Source organism: Miniopterus natalensis, chromosome 1 (genome assembly GCF_054644295.1).
Source record: "Miniopterus natalensis isolate mMinNat1 chromosome 1, mMinNat1.hap1, whole genome shotgun sequence".
Taxonomy (NCBI): Eukaryota; Metazoa; Chordata; class Mammalia; order Chiroptera; family Miniopteridae; genus Miniopterus; species Miniopterus natalensis.
In genome coordinates this window covers 23,119,217-23,141,491 of record NC_142081.1, presented here as the reverse complement: position 1 = coordinate 23,141,491, position 22,275 = coordinate 23,119,217, and the positions used below count along the sequence as shown (strand labels likewise).

The following is a 22,275-nucleotide window of genomic DNA, read 5'->3' as shown; positions in this document are numbered from 1 at the left end:
TAGGTTACCGTGTGATAAATTATCAAAAATTCCCAATTCTTTGAGTCCACACCTGTACTGATTTATTATTAGTAGTAGTCTTTAATCCTCACCAGAAGATACATCTGCTGATTTTAGAGAGAGGAACTTCGGTTGCTTGCCTCTTGTATACTCCCTGACCGGGAATCAAACCCGTAACCTTTCAGTGTACAGGACGATGTTCCGACCACCCAGTGAGCCACCCTGGCCAGGGCACACCTGTACGGATTTTGATTGTTTAACTTATATTAACATCTGTGGCCCACAGATCATCTGAACATGAGAAAAGTATTAAGGTTCTATAATTAAGTAATGTTGATTTTAAAATGTATGTTTACATTTATGAGTGTTAAAGTCCAGGAATTTTTTTAAGTCATTTTATTATTTTTTAATTACAGTTGACATAAAATATTCTGTTAGTTTCAGATGTATACCCCAGCAATTAGACGTCAGACATGACATAACTTACTCTTAGATCATCCTGATGTAGCAGGGATTTTCAATAAATACAAAATATTTTTGTATTTTTGTATTTAGAAATATTTTTGAATGAAGATACCAAACATCTTTCATAATCGTATGATTATATTAAACTTTATGTCCAAAATCTTTCTTAAAAGTGCTTTCTAAGTAATAGTAAAGGTTAGTGACCCACATGGATTCTGAAATATAGACCTTTTATATCTGTAAAGTTTAGTTTCATCCTCTGGAAAATGAAATCCAAGCAGCTCTACCCAGAAGTGACATATGGACTTTTATCAAAGACATCGTAGCAGACATTTATTTAGCTTCCTCCGAGCATCATGCCAGGTTATTCTTTCAAGCTGTGTCTTTCCACTTCTACCCGTTAAACTGCCCAGTGCCACCTTTTTCTGTATTCCTCTCACGGATGTTATTTTTCTAGTTGCTGTAATTGCAGTGTGCTTGTGAGAGGCACTTGTGTGTGTGTGTTGTGTTTGTGTGTCACTCAGGTGACTGTTAAGCCCTTAACCGGTTTGCCCATAGACTCAGCCATGTTGTTTGTTCAGGCTGCCGTCTCGGCCCTCTTTTCTACACCGCTGAACCCCTTCCTGGGAAGTGCAATATTCATCACTTCATATGTCCGACCTGTGAAATTCTGGGAAAGAGACTATAAGTGAGTAAAATACAGCATTTGAAAGCCAATTTTGTCTTTTTTATTAGGAAAAACTATTAACAGCATGGTTATTTTATTATTTTTGTGTTAAATTATTTTAAAATTTTATAAATACTTGCAAAGTTTCAAAATTACATAAAATTAGAAGAGTCAGAGAATAATTACTATTTATTTTTCTACCTTTTTTTTCTATTTATAAGATTTTTAAAATTAAATTTATAGGGGTTACATTGGCTAATATATTTATGAGTTTTAAAACATAGTTCTATTTGGATACACTCATTTTCCATCTTTTTTCTTTTAATAGTGTTTCTTAGAATTGTTCCATGTTAATAATACTCTGAAATTTTATGCTGTGCAGTGTTATATCATTATAACAGTCATAATTAGTTATTTCACATTTTTCTTAGAAATAGCTATTTCTGAAGTAATTTTTTTTAGGTTATTTTTGTCTTTTCATGAAGATATGTTTTCGGTGACCTTTCTGTACACGAAGTTTTTGCCATTTAGGCTTAGTTCCTCAGGCTGTTTAATCTGATGCCTAATTACACCCCTGTATGTAATCTCCCCAAATTTCTTTTTTTTTCTTTCTTGTAATTTAAGAAAGAATATCTATAACGAAACTTACTGAGTTGTGGAGCTTAAACATTTCAAAGGCTGTATATGTGCTAACATTGATTCAGAAAAGGCTTGTATAATTTGTAATTCTACTGGCTATTCCATGACTGTTTTTTCCCTACACTTTCACACGCTGGCATAGATGTGAACAGGGTAGTCTCACCTTTTAAACAGTGAACTAGCTTGTGGATTTGAAATTTCTGCTCTGTTCTTTGTATCCAAAAACTACCCATAGTATTTCCCCTTTTGGTGAATTTTAATGTTATTTATATTCTGTTCTTCTGGGCCAACTTAAATTTAGTCCATAATTATGTCTATGGCAGCAGTTCTTAACCTGTTTGATCTCAAAACCTTTTTACATTCTTAGAAGTTACATTCTTTGGAAGTCTCCAGAGAGTTTTTTATGGATACAGGTTTTATCTACCAATATTTCCTGTGTAGAAAACTTAAATTTAAATGCTTATTAATTTTACAATAGCTATAAACCCATTACATGTAAACAAAAATAACGTTTCTGAAATAAAAATAACTATATTTTCCATCCCACCAAAAAAAAATCAGTGAGAAGTATCATTGTTTTATAAATCTCTTTAATGTCTGGCTTATTAAAAGGCAACTGGATGCTCATATCTGCTTCTGCATTCAATTTGTAGTTGCAATATGTTGTTTTGGTTGAAGTATATGAAGAAAATGTGGCCTCACAGACATAGTTGGAAAAGAAAGAAGACTTTTTAGACAATTGTGGATATTCTTTGATCTTTCACTAAATGTCAACAAATGGTTTGTTTCCTAAAGTTTAATTGAAATATGGAATCTAAAACCATATCCACGAATTTCTGGAACTGTGTTATATCAAAATCCACTGATAGGTCTTATATTTTGGATAGATCTCTTCACCCGTGCATAATCTTATAACATCATTTAGAAAATGTTGGCTCACTGAGTAATGTAGATCTTCCAAATTTTGACACATTTCATTATATAATATTTTAAAAACTGTATTCATTTATATCATCTCCAGTCCCAAAAGAAAACTGTTTGAGTATTGAGAAGCTGTCTAACTCATGGCAGTAGGTCCAAATTCTCCAAAATTCTAATTTTTGCTTGAAACTCTCAATTTTATGATTGGTAACAGATACCTTGTCAGTGGTTTTCCTTGAAATGGCAGACTCACTTTCTTCATTTTTGAGAAACGTTTGTCAAATACCCAAGTGTGAATAATCATAATTTATCCATCAACCATTCAATTAAAAATGGTCTTCCTTGAAAAAAATGTATCCAGTGCAGCTGGTAAGTCCAGCGGTTGCCCAAATGTTTTCCCTCAAGACACCTGTCCTACCTCAGAACACAGCAGAGGTGCTTTATATGCCACATACAGTGTTAAAAAGACCTGTACCAAGGGCTTGTAAATACTAATTAAATACTAATTTAATAAAATTAGTATTTGTTGATTGCTTCATTAAGAACATTTTAAGGTGAAAGTTGAATTTTCATTTATTGTTTTTGTCTTGTGCATGTGCGGCAGTAACAAGTAGCACAGTCTGGTGCCCCTGCCTTGATTCATGTTCAAGCACCGGCAGTCTTACCCGCCATTGCTTTTGTACCATCAGTACAATTGTCAACACAGTGACAGAAACAAGTAATTGTTTAATATTATTTTGAAATATAGTTTTGATCTGGAAAACTCCCTGGAAGGGTCTTGAGTCCCCTACTCTGGGTTCTATGGATCACATTTTGGGAACCACTGTTATAAGGAACACTGTGCACTGACATTAATAGGTGTACCTTCCCCTTGCAAAGAATGTTTCATGCACTGTATGTTTTTAAGATCTGTATGCAGTGTGGATTTTTTTCATCCTGCTCAATTATTTTTTTACATTAAACTCATAAATGTCTCTCTACACACTGTCCGGTGACACACCTGTTAGGAAATAACTGCTGTGTTTCTGTATGGTGGATGTGGGAGAGTAAAAAAGGCCTTACCCCTATTATTGTGCTACTGCAGTTTTATCAATATGCTAATCATAGATTTTTCTCAGAGATAGTCATAAAGTGGTAATATTTATTTCATCTATATTGTATAGCTTTCTCCCTTTTAATTATTAGGCATTTTTAAATATAAAAAAGGTTACTAAAAATGTTTTATTTTGCCATCTTCAGCACAAAACGAGTGGATCATTCAAATACCAGATTGGCTTCCCAGCTTGATAGAAACCCAGGTAATAGCTCTATTTGTGAATCAAGAAGTATGTTTAATAAATTTGTTACATATATTTCACTCCCAGCTTGTTGGGAATCCTGTGTGGGTTCCAAATGGTTATTTTTTAAAAACCAAATATCCTTTGCCTTATTTTGTTTACTTTAGCAAAATATACATGAATTAGACAACTTATATACCCATATTTTATAAAATGCATTTTAAGAATTCTGATAGGGATAAAAAATGCCATTCAAAGATTGTTTGTACGTAGGTTAAAAAGTAGAGCAAGGTTAAAGTAAAATTGGTTAGGTGTCTTGAATACTATGCAGTCTAACCAGTATGTGTTTTATTAATGTGTTTGTTTCCCCCCTTCCCTGAATGTTTAGGTAAATATTAATTTTATTTCATTTAGTTGATTGTATATAGAGATGTTACGTAGGAGGGCCAGGTAGCCACTCAAAATAGAGCCCTATCGGGTGGCACTTAGAGATGTTACCATTGTCTAAAGTCTGGTTCTTAGTTTTGTCATTTGGGAAACTTTCGGTGCCACACCCATTAGTAATCTGACAGAGTATGAATCTTATTTCTCTAACCATAGCGAATAATGTATGAACTAGAAATCCAGTGTATTAATTTACTAAAAGAAATATTACTCTCAAATAGACTGAAATATTTGTACTTATCTTCCAAATGGCAGATTCCTTCAAATGCTGTCTACTAAAGGAACTAAATTATCATAATTAGGCTAATTCATAACTATAAAATTAGGTTGAGGAGAACTAGTTAATTGATGTTAATAACTGTCATTATCATGTTCTGGTAGTAACACAACCATCTCAGCTCTAGTGTGTCTTTGTAAGGGGCTTGGAATTCTCACGATGCTGATGATGCCACCTTATATGTCGAAGAGACCATGTCCTGAACTCATACGAATTAATAGCACACTTTTGTATGGGGCAGACAGAGCATTAAACAGGACCATTTTATTGAAGTTAGAGTCTGATGTTCTCCTTTCATTATTTTATTACTTCGTTAAGCTGAGTTTAAAGGTGCCCATTTACAGATTATCGCTTTGCCTGGGTTGCTTCTGAAGGGTCATTTCATTTATGGGGTGATATTTTACCCTATTTTTTTCCTTATAGGATGACTAAGAAATTCTGTAGGTTCTTTGCTACCGTTTCTCTATATACAGTTCATTTCTGTTGAGTTAGTTTTAGCCATCTCAGTATACAAGTTATTTTGACTGGCAGTTTCTCTTTGTTTTGAACTATCTTGTTTGTTCAAATCTTGTATCACTTTGTCCACTTTCTTTACCAGTATGTCTTTTTGTTCTAGTTTTGATTTTTAAAAAATCTCTTTTATTTCTCTTGCATGGTTTTAATTATAAGGCATAGTTCATTGAACAGTGATAGAAAAGATCATGGACTATTAAAAAGGTGGAAAACACCTTAGATCTCATCTGCAATTCCTGCATTTTATGGATGGGAACCAGAGATTCAGAGAGGTTATGTGACTTCTAACTCTAAATTTTGAAAGTTTTCTCATTACTCTATATTTCATTTTTGTATAGAAATTATAAGAGTATGAATATTATTTTCCTTGTCAAAAAATAAAGATACAACCCTAACTGGAAATTAGTTTTAATATTTTTAACAGTCTTGTATATTGATATAAAGTGGACTTAGGGTAAAACTTAACATTTTTTTAATATCCCTTCTTGTAGGATCAGATGACAACAATCTGAACTCCATCTTTTATGAACATTTAACCAGATCCCTACAACACAGTCTCTGTGGTGACTTGCTCCTGGGACGGTGGGGAAACTACAGTACAGGGGACTGTTTCATTCTTGCCTCTGACTACCTCAATGCACTAGTACACCTGATAGAGATCGGCAACGGGCTGGTCACCTTCCAGCTGCGGGGACTTGAATTCAGAGGTAGGATACTCACCTTTTATTTCTATAATATACTCCTGTGATATCTGAATTTTGTGTGTTTACATCGCAAGTCAAAGTTACCATAAAATTTGAGCCTTAGTCTTTGGACTAGTAGAATGAGTAAAGTTGTTAGAGAGTAATTAGATTTCCCCCCTAAATTTCACATTCAGAGAAGAATCATTTTTGCAATATGCTGTATATGTAAAGATGCCATTTGTGTATAAGTGACTTGTTTCCCTGGTGATGTTGAGTTTCTGTGGTTCTGTGCTTGCTCTCTTGCCAGTCTCTTTTTGTGACCAGTGCGCATACCTGTGAGATGGCTGGCAGAAGGGAGTGTGGTGTTTCTGTGTGAGGCAGAAAGTAGTTAACTGAGTTACTTTCTTATGGATGCCAAGCCTTTGTCCTCAATAGCTTTTTTCCATTGGAGTGGAATTCACATAACATCAAATTATCAGTTTTAAAGTGAACAGATCAGTGGCATTTAGTACATGCACAATGTTGTGCAGCCACCACTTCTATCTAATTCCAAAGAATTTTCATCTCCTCAAAATAAAACCCCATACCCATTAAGCGGTTACTCCCTGTTCCTTCACCAGCCCTCAGCAATTTTGTATAAGACAAATGAAGCTATTTCTACACAGAAAATGGTGCATTCAGAAGCATATCAACTTGATGTTATTAACTGCTATAAGTTGAATATCTTGTAAGCATGAATAGAAACTTGTTTTACAGGAATTGAAGAACGTCCTATTAATGTGTATCTTTCCAATCAAGGGAACGTTTGCACTTGAGAGTTTTTAGAGGGAGCATCTAAGCTTGTTTGATATATGCTAAGAAGTGCCTTGTGAGTTTTTAACCTGAAACAAGAAATAAAGATTTTGACTAGAGAGAGGGTCAAATCAGACCTCTACCCTACAGTTTCTTTTACCCTGGTGTAGAATCACATAACACATATGATATAATATCTTTGTTAATGGAACGAGTGTTTCTCTAAAGTTACTCCATTCTCTGGAAATAAGATTTTACTTGTGGGATACTCAGATTAAGATAGTAAATGTTGATGTTCGTTTTTCATTTGTAATCTATTTTTAAGCCATTCTCCCCCTCCGTCTTCCCCTCTTTCCTCCCTCCCTCCCTGGTCCATTCTTGTCTTATGGTGTGTTTCTGCCTCTCCATAAGGAGCCCTGGACCTTAATTCCATCTCTCTAGAGTCTTACCCAGTGCTGTTCAAATCTAACCCAACTAGACATATCTAAGAGTCAGCACCCACTCACCACCACACCAACCACTGCTGTGACTTCAACTTCTTTTTAAATTGTTGGCACCTGAAGATTTCACCTTTGCTTTTAAACTTTAATTTACCTTTTTTTAAAAAAAACAAAACACAAATGTGTGTGGGAGGCTATTTTATCTAGCGTTTCTATGTGCGTGAATCAGAAGGGGTTCCTTTATTATTTGCTCAATCTACCGTATTGATCAGAAATTCTCCAAATCATGCCCTGGCTGGGTGGCTCAGTTGGTTGGAGCATCGCCCCTTACACCAAAATGTTATGGGTTCGATTCCCAGTTAGTGCACATACCCAGGCTTTGGTTCAATTCCCGGTCGGGATGAGTACAGGAGGTGACTGATTGATGTTTCTCTCTCACATTGATGATGTTTTTCTCTCTCCTTCACTTCTTGTGTCTCTGAAATCAGTCAAAACATGTTCTCAGGTGAGTATTAAAAAGAAAGAAAAGGAAAAAAGAAAAATTCTCTGAATAAAAAATTGATCCAAATTCTCTTACTCTCCCAACCTTCACTCTCTGGTACTAAGTAGTTTCAAGTAAATTTTTGGATAAACCCTTTGTCATCCAAACTCTTACTGTTTGCCAAACAGAGCTCAAATCAAACCAATTTGGGAACACAGTTCCCCTTACTACCTGAATTCATGCTGGATATGGATGAATATGGTAGGGGTGCTAGAATTCCTCAGTCAGCCAGAGTGGTCTTTTTAAGGACAAATTTGATCAGTGTCCCTTCATGCTCATAATTTTCAGTGGTTTCCCACTGCATTTAAAATAGAATTCCACTTCTTAACACGCCCTGCCTCACTGCGTGATCTTGTCTCTGCCAGTTTCCCCACCTCACTTTATTGTATTTCCTCCACACTCCACTCCTGCCACACCGGCCTTCCTTCAGTGTCTTAGCTGTGCCATGTTGTTCACTAAGGACTCCTGATTGCCTTTCCCTTTGCCCAGACGTTCCAACCATCCCCCTTCCTCCCACCAGTCTTCCATCTGGCCAATCCCTTAATTATCTTTAAGTATTAGCCTAAATGTCAATTTCTCAGAGAAGCCTTCTCTAACCACCTGTCCCACATAATTATCTCTATTATTATACTCTGTTGTTAGCTCCTTAGTGCTTAGCGTAGTTTTAATTTTATGGTTGTGTTTATAAACTTCTGTGCCTATGTACATTTTCTGTCACATATTCTTTCATTTGTCTTTTAAACAACCCTTTAAAAATATAAAAACCATTCTTGGCTTGAGTTTGGCCCAAGGCTGTATTTTGTAAACCTTCCCTGTCTATTATAAGCTCCTCAAGGGCAGGAGTCAGGTCTGCTCCATTCATCCTTGTGTATCCAGCACCTGTCACAGCAGTTAGCATATCATACATGGCTAATTTTGTGGAGTGATTAGATAATGTAAGTGTATAGCTTTTCCTCCTCTTTATTCCAGAACTTCTTTCCTTCACAATGTTGGCCTCTGTTCTGTCTACCTTTGACCCCTCAAAATATTAATCAAGAGTGTCAATATTTTCCAGGCATCAGATATTTGGACCTGCTGAGCATTTTGATGTATTTTCTGGTAAACTCCATTAAACAAATTTAATTCCTTTGATTATAGTGTCTCTTCTAGTGGATGCTAAGTTTTAAGTGACATTTAACTAAACAGGTTTCTTAATCAGTTTTCTATAGGTCTTGGTTAAACCTCTTTATATTTATTTCATTTTCTCAAGATTCTTTTCTGTGTAAATTTATGTCAGGATCTGAGTTATCAATTCATTTTTTTTTTTCTATCAAAATTGCCTGATTACAGCTTCTACCATGTGAACTTTTTATTTGTAAATGTTACTTCTACCAAGTACAGTTTTCCAAGTCAAACATTATAGGTCAAAAAATTTTATGCTGTTGGATTTCTTTCAGTTTTTACTCAAATTCTAATATATCTAATTTTCATAATTGTTAGTTTTATTTATTTGTTAGTTTATTTTTACCAGTTATATTCACTGTCAAGTGACTGAGAACGATATAGCTCATTGGTAATAGATCCTCATAGAATTCTAGAATCCCTTTCCAAGTCTCAGAACTCTTCTTTTAATTATGAATATCAATTCCTATGCTTATTGTTGACTTCATTTTTGAAGCAAAATGTGTTACTAGTGTAAGTTGGAGTAGAAAATATTCTTGGGGTTTGTTTGGTAGAATAAGAATATCCTGTATTAATTCAATTACCCTGTTGAACTTTCTCTGGTACTCTAAACAAGGGTCTTACTCTGCGTCTCTTGAGTAAGTGTCAGAACCTCTAGATGCCCTCTTACCGCCTCTCTTCTCTCTAAGCCACCGAAAGAGTGACCACAAAATACAGCTCTCATTGTGTACATCCTTTACTTAAAAACCTTTGACTCCTTCCCACAAAGAGGGTAGAACCAATAAAAGGCAGTAATGAAATAAATGTAAGACCTATGGAATAGACCCAACTTCATGCTGCAGTTTGAAAACCCAGGGTGAGGAAGTTTCTTCTGCCCTCTCTAATCTATTCTAGCCCATGGGCAAAGGAGGGAAATTTCTCAAGGCTTTTTACAAAATCAGTGTAATACTGATGTCAAAAGATGACCAAACTAGCTAAAAAAGTAATTGCAGTTTAATTTACTTATGACTACAGATGCAAAAATCCTCAGAGCCAAGAATAAGCAAAAACCAGTAATGCTTTTTTTAAGTACCCCTCACCAATTTAGTAATTGGTCCTTCATTTGAAGTTAATTTAAATACTAAAAAGCAAATTAATAGAATTCATCTTCTTTGAATAGATCATGGGAAATAAAAAATGTAATATGATTCTCTCAAAAGATGCCAGAGGACAATTTATTCAATTTTATTTCCATTACTGCTTTGAGAAATACTTTATAAGATTACATATGTCCTTATTCTGGAAAAAATGTTTATGTCTATCAGTAGTCAGTATCACGTGCAATCATCAACCACAGCAGGCATCCTTGTTATTGTCAAGTTCAAGACAGAGTTTTTCTTTTCACCACTATGTGTCATTATTTTGGAAGTATTTGCCAATATAACTAAACTAGAAAATAATAGAATTGTTAAGGATTCTAGATTACTGAACCATACAGCTCATTAGTCTGGTTAAGCTTACCTGTTCAGCGGATCTTTCATCACACCACCACCACCACCACCAAAGCGGGGCTAGGTTTCCTGGCATCTTTCTCTTTCAAAGCAGTGTGTTTTGAACATGGATGGTGTATATATTCCTTCTAAAGGGAAAAAAATGTGTAGTCCCACTTGTTATTTTTATTATAATTTACTTTAATACATACCTTTATATTTTTAAGTATAACCACTTTATAGTCCTAATGTAATATAAGGAATTTACAAATTAAATAGAAGCAAGACCACATAACAATAAAAATTAACATCAATGTGATGGGTGATATTTTGCTATTATTCGATTGCTGTGGGTCTAAGTCTATATTTAATCTAATTTTGTATTTTTACTTCAGTAATACTAATGCAGAGAACGTAACTTCAAAGTACTGTTTGCTAGTGCTGCATAGTCAGACTTCATACATAATTGAAGCTTGTATCAGCAGGTAAACCTCAAGTGCCAGTTCTGCAATCTTACCCAATTATTATTGGAATTGGCAACGGAAAAATTTTAATTATGAATTTAATATTAAATTATACAGCCATATAAGCGGGATGTATATAATATATTGGCTTGCAGCATGGACACCATACTGGTAAACAGAGCTCACATTCTTCTGAGTTCTATGTGTCTGTCTGTATGGGGTGCCCTGGGATGATTCAGTTCTCATTCCACTCTTTTCAAAATTAACTCAAACTTTCGTGAGATATACCTTTACTTATTTGGTCTTCATTAATAGGAATGCAATTGTAAGCCCAAGTGTGCAAAGCTTGGGGATTGGTGAGTAAAAATGAAGGAGGTTACTTTACTATAGCCTCCTTACAGATTCTCAGGACCTTGAATGTACTGATGCATATTGTGTTTCTGCGGGAGACAAACACACAGTGTGCCTGGTCTCAGGAGCCTGCTGCAGTTTGTTAGTGAACCTCCTAAGGCAAATCAGTCATATACTTTCATTTGCTATGAAATGTCTTCTCTCTAAATGTCTTGTGTTTTTAAAGCATTCATTTTCCCACTTTATGATTTTGTCCCCCTTGGTTTGTAAGTGGTCTCTCTCTCTCTTTAGGTACCTACTGTCAACAGCGGGAAGTAGAGGCTATCACTGAAGGTGTGGAAGAAGATGAAGGGTTTTGCTGCTGTGAACCTGGCCACGTTCCTCACGTGCTGTCATTTAATGCTGCCTTTAGCCAGCGCTGGCTAGCTTGGGAAGTCATAGTCACCAAGTACATTCTGGAGGGTTACAGCATCACCGACAACAGTGCCGCTTCTATGCTTCAAGTGTTTGACCTCCGGAAAGTACTCACCACTTACTATGTCAAGGTAAGAGCGTGCGCCTACTCAGATCTTCCAGTAAGTGAAGACTCTTCTTGGAAAATACATATATATATATAAATTTTTTTTTTTTACTTGTGCTTTGCTTCTGTGTAGTGATTTAAATTCTCTAGTATCCAGTATAGTCGCTGAGTTGTACCTATGAAGGTCACGCTGTTTTTTCCTTTATTGAAACTTATTCATTGTTCATTAATATTAATAGCTACCATTTGTAGCTCATATGTTCTAGGCACTGTGCTGAGGAATATACACACACATGTTTGTATACATACACATACATGTATCTTGGCTAATTCTCCTTTTAAAGCAATGTCACATCCCTGTTTTACAAATAAACAAGAAAAATAGAAGTTTACTTGCCCAAAGACCTCTAACTAGCAGGTAAAGCTAGGGGTATAAAATCCAGGCTTTTCTGATTCCTAAACACTTGCTCTTAACCACTGCTTTCAACAAGCTGAATAAGTATTGCAATATTTGAGAGATCGCCAAGACCACCTTCACTTGTGACAACCAACTGTAATTTTAGCGTCCACAAGACCACCCCCAGGTTCAATAATTTGCTACAAGGACTCATAGAACTCAGCAGAGCCATTATACTCACAGTTAAGACTTATTAAGGTGGAAGGATACAGATTAATATCAGCCAAGGGAAATAGACACATAGGACAGGGTCCAGAGATACCAAGGCATGAGCTGCCAGTTGTCCTCTCCCAGTGGAGTTATACGGACAATGCCTGTTTCTCCTGGCAACAGTGCGTGACAATATTCACAGTGTTGTCCATCAAGGAAGCTCACCTGAGCCTCACGGTGGAGAGTTTTTATTGGAGCGAAATCGCTTAGACGTGGTTGACCACCCACATGGCCAACCTTAGTCTCCAGCTCCTCTAGAGGTTATAACTCTAAGCCTCCAGGTGAACAAAAAGTCTTTTAGAGCTTACCTCCCAGGACCCAAGTGCAAAGCGCAGACCTCTCTTTGGGCAAGGTAAGTTCTTTACTGCACATATATTTTATTTTTGCTAAAGATTTTACAGAAGTATAGCATGGTTATGATTTGAGAGCTTGCAGGCAAAGCCATTATTTTCAAGAGGAAAATGTGTGTGCTAAATTTTAATGACCCATATCTGAATTTTTCATATCTTATGTTGTTACCTATATGTACCACCTTATTTGTGCTGATTGGGGTGAACCTTGAGTCTTCTATTTAATGTTTGGTTTTAAATATAACCTCAGGAAGATAAAGAGATTGATTTTATATTTTTTACATGTGTTTGTGTTTGTGTGTGTGGCATTTTCTGTCTCTAAATATGTATATATTTTAATTGCTTTATTATTAGATATATTTCTAACTTGAACGAGGATCACAGGATGATTTAATAGCTTTCTGTGAGAAGGTTTTCAAAATAAATGCACCACAACGAAGGCTTTTCACCTCTCTTAAAAGATCCTAAATTCAGAAGCTCTAAAATCAATAGATTACAACTGTTTTTGAAATTGCCTTGCTGAATTTATGGTTATAATATTTAAAGAATTAAATTTTTTTTTTCATCCAGGAAGGCCTGAGGTATATTATTATAGCATTCTTAAGATGTATATTTATAATATTGAGCCAGAATAATATATCTTTGAGTTGTATTATCAGTATAAATAGTTGGATTTTATTTACTGAGGATTGACATTAATTCAATTTGTGATATAGCTGGAATTTTTTTTTAAATTTTTCCTCATTAGGGCATCATTTATTATGTCACAACCTCTTCTAAGCTAGAGGAATGGCTCGCTAATGAGACAATGCAGGAAGGACTTCGTCTGTGTGCAGACCGGAATTATGTAGACGTGGACCCGACATTTAACCCCAACATCGATGAAGACTATGACCATCGATTAGCAGGCATATCCAGGGAGAGTTTCTGTGTGATTTACCTCAACTGGATAGAGTATTGCTCTTCCCGACGAGCAAAGGTAGAGTTTGTTTATTTCATTTATAACTTTGAGTCCGTTTTTCTAAAGATGGGAAGAATATCTCTGTTTGTTATTATGAGGTCAGTGTTTCCAGACTGTCTTCATTCTGCCTGTCTGGTTCATTGTGGTTGGGCCACACCAACCACCTCTGCCAAGACAGGTTAGAGAGAGAGGCCTGCCTTGTTCTTTTACCTACCATGTCATCATCTCACCTCCGAGCAACATGCCTTCTGCCCTGTGTGTGCACATACACATACACAAATTTAGTTACAGATTACATGTAGCCCCTTCTTAAAGGTGCTTACATTTGGAGCACCCCCACACACCTTCTCACACACCATACTTAAGGATAATTTAATATCTTTGTCCCAAATTCAAACCAAATTTAAAGTCCAAACCAGTGCAGTTGAATAGCATTTTTTGTGATGATGGAAATGTTCTGTGCTGATCTAGTGTGGTAGTTACTAACCTACCACATGTGGCTATTATTAAACACTTGAAATGTGGCCAGTATGACTGAGTTTTAAGTTTTATTTAATTTTAATTGATATAAATTTAGGACTAGTGGGCTAGTGGCTATCATATTGGACATTGTTCATCTCAACTTTTGACTTTGAGGTGTTAACATGGGCAAAATGAGCTAGGAATGTGTAAAAATGTAGATTTGTGGGCCTCACTTGAGAGATTCTAATTCTGTAGGTCTAGGCTAGGGACCCAAAATCTCTATCACCTTGGATGATTGTAATCCAGCTGGTTCCTAATCCATATTCCAGGATGACTTGTCTTATCCTAAAAGTTAAGATGAGCTATAGACTTCACCATCTGCTACTTTCCTTCTAGGTCTCATGGCCCTTGTGGCTGTGTTGCTCGCAATACCAACGCCTGTGGTTCCAAAAGCTAATTCCTACCACCACTACTGCTTTCCAAGCAAAAGTCAGGTGTAGTTGAACCACCAGCATTCTAGGTGCAGGATTACCCTGTATCACAGAGCACAGTGAGCCACCTCGACAACTAGCACCTTTATCTTGGTCTGGGGTGTACACACAGATGTCTTTAGATGTAGCACCTGCTTTAGTTTTAGGTATGTAGTTTTCATCAGATTGGGACCTTTTTCAGCCATTGTTTTTTCAAACATTTTTTTCTGTCCTCTCCCCTTTTTGGGGGGACTCAGTTACATTTATATTAGGCTGCCTGATGTCCTACAGCTCATTGATGCTTTTTTCAGTCTCTTTTTTTTCTATGTTTAATTTTGCATAGTTTCTATTGCTATATTTTCAGATCATTTATTTTTTTTCTTCATTGCTTAATATGCTATTAATCCCATCCAGTATATTTTTATCTCAGACACTGCACTTTTTGTATCTCTTCAGGTTTAACTTGTGTTTCATATAAGTCTTTTGTGTCTCTGCTTAGCATGATGTCATTCCTCTCTTTTTGAACAGTTGTAATAACTTTTTCAATGTCCTTACTGACTAATCCTGACATCTGTGTCAATTCTGGGTCAGTTTTGATTGAGTGAGTGATTAACTGATTCTTCTTCTCTGGGTCATATTTTCCTGCTACTGTACATGCCTGACAATTTTTGATTGGATGCTAGACTTTAGGAATTTTGTCTTGATATGGGTGCTGGATATTTTTGTGTTCCCATAAATAATCTTGACCTTTGCTCGGTGATACAAATTCCTTGGGGACAGTTTGATCCTTTCAGGGCTTGCTTTTATGCTTCCTTAGGAGGGACCAGCCTTTAGTCTGGAGCTGATTTTTCCCCATTACTGAGGCAGACTCTCCTGAGTTGTTAGGAGAGTAGATCTTAAGGTTTTCATCACGAGGAAAAAATTTTCGTAACTATGTAACAACAGAAGTTCTTCTATAGGGTATTAGGATCTTAGCGAAACATCTCAAAGTACTTTACACCTGGTTCTTTTTTTAGTATGTCCTAGTATTATAAAGTATTAGATTTTATTTAAAGATTCCAAAGAACCTCCTCATATACAATAATACTTCATTTAGTATTTTGTTATTGTTTCTTTTCATTAAAACTTTTATTTAAGGAGGTAGAAACTAATTGAGTTCCTTGACTTCTCTGATTTACTAAGTAGATATATTCTAATTTGATAAATACTTATATACCTTTCTGATTATTAATGTTTTGTTTTTCTTTTGTTTTTTAGGTATAATTGACATTCAGGTGTACATCATAGTGATTTGATATTTGTATGTATTGCAAAATGGTCACCACAGTAAAGTTAGTTAACTTCTGTCACCACACATAGTTACAAATTTTTTTCTCCTTGTGATGAGAACTTTTAAGATCTACTCTCTTAACGACTTTCAAATGTGCAACACAGTATCACTAACTATAGTCACTACATTAAATCCCCGTGACACTTATTTGTAACTGGAAGTGTTTGTCTCTTTTGACCTCCTTCGTTCTGTACTTTGTTTTTTATTGTTGTTGTTTGTTTGTTTTTTTAAGCCATTGGATGTGGACAAAGATTCCTCTTTGGTGACTCTTTGTTACGGACTCTGTGTTCTGGGACGAAGAGCTTTGGGGACTGCATCCCACCATATGTCCAGGTAAGGGCATTTCTGTTTTTAGGAAGAGATTGTGGGAAGCTGTAGGATCTAAATCTGAAAAATCTGGAATCGTTTTTCACAGAAGCATTCTATGCTAATTTATTGCAAAAGCCTCTTCAGATGTTGTATAGATCTTTTTGCTGAACAAAGCTGAGTTGTACTAAGTGGTTAACAGAACTGGCTTTTAAAATTCACATATGTGTTGGCAACTATTGATAGTGAAAATTTAATAGATTTGAGACATTTTAAAAATAATCACCCCGTAACATTTGATTGGTCTCCTCTCAATTTACCTCTATTTTTCTAATAATTCACCTTTTTAAAAATTTTTCCATACTTCCTTGCAGTTTTTGTCCAGAGCATTTATTTATACTTTTAATGTAGTTGTACATTAGGTTTTGGAACTCTAAATGTAAATTGAATTTCTTAACGTAATTAAGAAGTACCATATATTTTAAATTTCTTCTGTGATTATTACGTCTTTTCCCTTAAGCCCTCCTAATTTCTTTTAACTTACATACTCTTTGCCTTTGTGTATTTTCATGGACTCACTATTGTAGTGCTTCATAAAAAGGGATCCCAGGCCAAAAGGCCCTACCTTGTAATTCTGACTTAGGGGTGCTGACATTAGTTCTTGAAATCTGTATTTTTAAAACAATCCCACATGATTGCAGTGCACAACCAGATGTAAGAATCAGTGTAACAGAGGACCTCTGTCAAAATATGTGAACTTTTATCTCCAATCTTAACAGTAATTTGGAGTCATTCCTCTATGGATTGCATGCCCTGTTTAAGGGAGATTTCCGAATTTCTTCAATTCGAGACGAATGGATCTTTGCTGACATGGAGCTACTAAGAAAAGTTGTAGTCCCTGGAATCCGTATGTCCATTAAGCTTCATCAGGTAAGAAGAGGAAGTTACTACCCCATTGCTGCTGTTTAATGGCACTTCATTCGACTTCCAAGCTATGTTTCTTTGGAACCTTTTGAGAAATACTCTGATTTGAAACAAAGAAAAACATGATTCTTGGCAAGATGCTACATTTTAGAATCCTGAACTTGCATTTCTATCAGTAAACCTGAATATTAATGTTAGAGGGTGACTGACCTGGGCGTGAGCTTGAGGAAAAAAACGTAAGTGCTGAGAAACAAACCGGAAGCCTTTGGCCCCTGTGGCACTTGCTCTGACCTCATGTGATTGTAACTCATGCCTCTCCCATGAGTGAATGTTTGATGACTCAGTGCAGGTAGTGACATCTCAGGAGTCTCCTGAGTGCCACTGTTACTGAACTGTGAGTTTCATGTAACATGTTGCGTAGAATAATATAGATGGTTAGGACAGATTTAGCCCTAGTTTAACCCTAGTGGGGTAAAAAAATTAAAATGATTCCCCAAAATGCCCTGGATCATTTTGCCCTGGATCATTTTAAGTATATATTTTGAAATTAAGTGCAATAAGGCCTCACTTAATTTGTCAGTAGGTTCTTGGAAACTGCAGCTTTAAGCAAAACGACATATGACAAAACCAGTTTTCCCACAGGCTAATTGATATAAACAACTGTGAAGTTCCTACAGCATATTTCTAGCCACAGAAACATCCCCAAACTTCTAAATAAAGATCCAAAACGCTTCTAATATTAAACATTGAAGTAAATGTGAACTATACATACACTTAAGAAGGATGAATAAAAACAAGTAAGATAGTTATTTTCCTACCTGATTATTCCAGTTCAGGGTCGCAGGTGGCTGGAGCCTCTCCAAGGAGCTTGGGGGGCAAGGCAGGCACCCGTCCTGGACAGGATGCCATTAAATCGCAGTGCCCACCCACACCCACACCCACTCCCACTCCCACTCAGAGACAATGTAGATACACCCATTCACCTCACGGGCACAGCTTTTGGAAGTGAGAGGAAACCAGAGCACCCGGAGAAAACCCGCGTGGACATGGGGAGAACATGCAAACCCCCAGCAGTGGCCGTGGCCAGGAACCATTTTTTGTGTTTTTTCCTCATCAGCATTATAACGAAATGACACTTGATGTACTAGCACTTGCTGCTCTGTTCATTCCACTTGACAGTAGTCATCAGATCTGATGATAGAGACCACATGGTGTAAGACGCATTAAAGTGCATCTGCTGTGCTCACATCTGGTTGAATCTTTTTTTCCCAAATAAAAGGTGAATTACTCTTCAAGCGATTTGACTGTGACCTAAAGTGCTGGAAGGAACTTAATGTCCCATATTATTTGGGAGCATTTCTAATACGGGATATATTACTTGAAAATCTCTACTACTGGAAAACTACTTTGAAGATGATGGGAAAAGTATATGTTTGGGATCAAATAGAATTGTCCATATTCAAACTAGCTTTAGAGTTTTGAGACAAAATTCAGTGTATTTAAAAGAACAAGGTAATCACTACAGATTAAAATGTGTTGTTGTTTTTTGGGGGGTTTTATTTTGTTTTTGTCTGACTAGTATCTCTCCTTTTGTCTTGTTTTGTCCTAAGAAATGTTTAAGCCTATAAGGAATTTTGGTAAGATTTTATTTGAGCCAAACTGACGACAATACCGGGATACAAGATTTCAGATGCTCCCTAAAATGTTTTAAAATCAGGTTTCTTAAAAGGTACCAGTTAAATATCTCTATGTAGGATATCAACTCTTCTACATAGCATAATTAGCTAACAGTTCCTGACATACATCATCAGTTAATTCTGCATTATGATAGATGTGTCATCTCAGTCTGGCAGAGAAGAAACGGAGGCACAGGGTCCAAAGCCTCCGGTATGTTGGTTGCTGCCCCTAATCTTGCTATAGAAGTGCTCTTGCCTGTTGCCAGGTCCATTTCCTTCCATGTTCCTTTGGCTGCGGTATTGCCTGTGACAGCGCTTCTCTACCTTATAGTCAGGCCCAGCACACTTGGGTATAGCACCCTGTCACCATCAGCCTGACTGACAACAGCCCTGACAAACAGGGAGGGTAAGGAGGTGGAACCGGGAGCCCTGGAGCCGTGGAGGACTGGGAGGGGAGGAGATAGAGAACGCAGATGCAGCCTGGATAAGTTTTGTGATTCTAATACTCCTTCGAGGAAGGTAGAGATTGACCTGTGAAGTAACACCACTCCTTTGAGCCAGACGTTGGATTGCCCATGAGGGACTCTCAGGCCAAGAAAAGATAAATGTGTAAATCAGTACTGGTCCTCTCCAAAGTTTATCTTGTATACTCATGAAAACCCACAGAAGTGAACAGTGTCCTTATATGTTAGAAGAAAGGATTAGTACATACTTGCCATATGACCCAGCAATTTCACTGCCAAATATTTACCCAAGAGAATGAAAGTGGATGTCCACACAAAGCCTTAGACCCTAGTGTGCACAGCAGTTTTACTCATAATAGCCCAGAACTGGAAACAACTCAGATGCCCACCAGTGGGTGACCATACGAACCATGGTGTAGCCACATGATAGAATAAATATCACTTAACACTGTTAGACACCACAATATGAGTGACTCGCAAACACTATGCAGAGCACAGGAAGTCAGACGTACAACGAGTATATATTGTATGGTTTTATTTATATAAAATTTAAAACAGGTGAAATTAATCTGTAGAGGCAGAAAGCAGATCAGTGGTTGCTTGGGATATGGAGGTTGAATGCCAAACTGTGGGAAGGAACTTTTTGGGGTGATGGAAATGTTCTGTTTCTAGACTGTAGCAGTGGTTACATGGGTGTGTACATATTTGTCAAAGTGCATCTAACTACTCTTAGAGTGGGTGCATTTATTGTATGTAAATTATACCTCAAACTCTACTTTAAAAAATTATTCTGTTCCCAAAGAGCTTAAAATATAAAAGTATAACTACTGTTATACTACTTTTGTAAATTCCTCAATCCAACCATATCCTCTAAATTTTAGCTAAACAAATATTTCCAGTTTTTATGTATTTTCTTTGTTTTCCTCATTGAAGTTGGCTTTTCATATCTTTATATATTTTTTTCTGTTATCAGTTAAGGAAGACTAAAACTACATAAAAAGTCTCTAAAATTGTGTTTCTTATTAAGTGGGCACTTTTCATATAAAGCCACATCTCTAGAATGATTCTGATAATACCATTTTATCCTGCCTCTCATCTAGTTGAGATATGGCTCAAAGCTGTGAGCTTTGAGGATAGATTAAGGGTCCTAGTCTTAGAGAAGCTAGGAGAGTCTTCCCTGAACAACCTCTTGGTCTTAATAACTACTCATTCATTTGATAAGTACGTATTTAATAGCTACCATGTGCAAGATTCTGTGGCAGGTAGCATGGATGAAACAAAGGAGTATATGAAATGTGTCTCCATTTAGAAACCTATATAAATTAACAGAAGATACAGGACATGTACCCAAAAAACCATAACACAAATCTGAATTTCTGAAATGGTGTGTTATAAAGGAAACAGAAATACTACATTGGCTGCCTTCACATGTATAATTGAGAAGTTGATACATTTTTATATCCAGGTAAAGTAACTCATTTGTACTCAAGCCGGCTGATGGGAGGAGTGTGTGCTCACACATCTGAAGGGAGGGCAGTACCCCCAAGGATGCACGTCCAAGTCTGAGGGTTCACCTTCGTGGATGATAAATGTATTCACTGTGTGTGTGAATATTGCTTCACAGTGTAAGAAGCTCTCCAGTTCACTATTTTGTCTGACTTACAACAGCCTTGTCACGTAGGTTAGTAAGCAGGTAATACTGGCACTCACAGATACCAGGACTGAAGCTCAGAGAGCTAGCTGCTTCCTGGATGGTAATACCAGGACTTAAACACATTTTTTGAATGTTTTGCATATAATTTAGGTCTAATAATATTAACGTGCTTATATGAAATTGTCATTTAGTAACTGATTTAGTAATTATGGAAGTTTTTATCACCCTGGAAGTCATTCTCTTTCTAAAAAAGATACATCTTTTATTTCTGTGTATAGGATCATTTCACTTCTCCAGATGAGTATGACGACCCGACTGTGCTCTATGAAGCCATTGTATCTCATGAAAAAAACCTCGTAATAGCCCATGAAGGGGACCCCGCGTGGCGGAGCGCCGTCCTCGCCAACTCTCCCTCCTTGCTTGCTCTGCGGCATGTCATGGACGATGGCACCAATGAGTATAAAATCATCATGCTCAACAGACGCTACCTTAGCTTCAGGGTTATTAAAGTAAGTTTTTGAGGCTTTAATTTGCATCTGAAAAAATTGCAACTTAGGTCATCTTATTTAAACTTTAAAAAAGTAGCTGAAACTTATAGAAAAAAAAGATGATCATACTGCATTAACATTTATTGTTTATGAGCACTTAATTTCATTTGTCTTGTCAGTAATTTAGCCTGTCTTCTGAAATGTTCTTATGTGCCATAAAGCGTTAACATTTTTGCTTATTTCTATTTAGGCAGTTTTTTATCTAGTTCACTTGCTATTTGGGCAGAATCTCTTAAACATCAGCTCCATATTGCTAATATTATGTGATTCCTCGGTTACTAAATAGTTCCGTAGCTTGTACTTAATGGTTATCAGTCAGTGGTTCACTTTAACATTTCCTTAGACTTTGTTTATTAAACATCTTAGGATGTTAAGAGGCTTAATCTCTGAAATTTTATTTTGATAGTTTGTAATGGTTATTTTTTCTTTACTTCATTTAATCAAACCCCAAAGTCACAAACATCCTTTCAACTCTAAATGTTTGTTACTTCTTTTTTTTTTTTAAATATATCCTTATTCATTTCAGACAGAGGAAAGGAGAGAGAGAGAGAGAAAAACATCAGCGATGAGAGAGTCATTGATCGGCTGCCTCCTGCAGGCCCCCGACTGGGGATCGAGCCTGCAACCCGGGCATGTGCCCTGACCAGGAATCGAACCCCGATCGCCTGGATCCTAGGTCGATGCTCAACTGCTGAGCCACACCCGGCTGGGTGTTACTTCTAATTTCTATAAAGAATATCTTATCTCAGTTACAAAATTTAATATTTCACTAATTTGGAAAACGAAATGGGCGCAGAGCAAAAGTCCTTTGTAGGTGCTGCTTATGTAACAGCCTGCGG

General features: G+C 36.5%; 1 protein-coding gene across 2 annotated transcripts in view; it reads left to right on the top strand.

Annotated features, from left to right (window-relative positions):
- PCNX1 (pecanex 1) overlaps positions 1–22,275 on the top strand; it is a 137,258-nt gene that overhangs the window by 104,423 nt on the left and 10,560 nt on the right. For both annotated transcript variants that reach the window (XM_087819432.1, XM_087819429.1), the window contains 8 exons: positions 1,024–1,153; positions 3,932–3,990; positions 5,695–5,910; positions 11,396–11,649; positions 13,390–13,620; positions 16,097–16,197; positions 16,950–17,100; positions 21,167–21,397. In XM_087819432.1, coding sequence (XP_087675558.1) covers positions 1,024–1,153; positions 3,932–3,990; positions 5,695–5,910; positions 11,396–11,649; positions 13,390–13,620; positions 16,097–16,197; positions 16,950–17,100; positions 21,167–21,397 — 1,373 coding nt within the window. The remainder of the gene's footprint in view (positions 1–1,023; positions 1,154–3,931; positions 3,991–5,694; positions 5,911–11,395; positions 11,650–13,389; positions 13,621–16,096; positions 16,198–16,949; positions 17,101–21,166; positions 21,398–22,275) is intronic.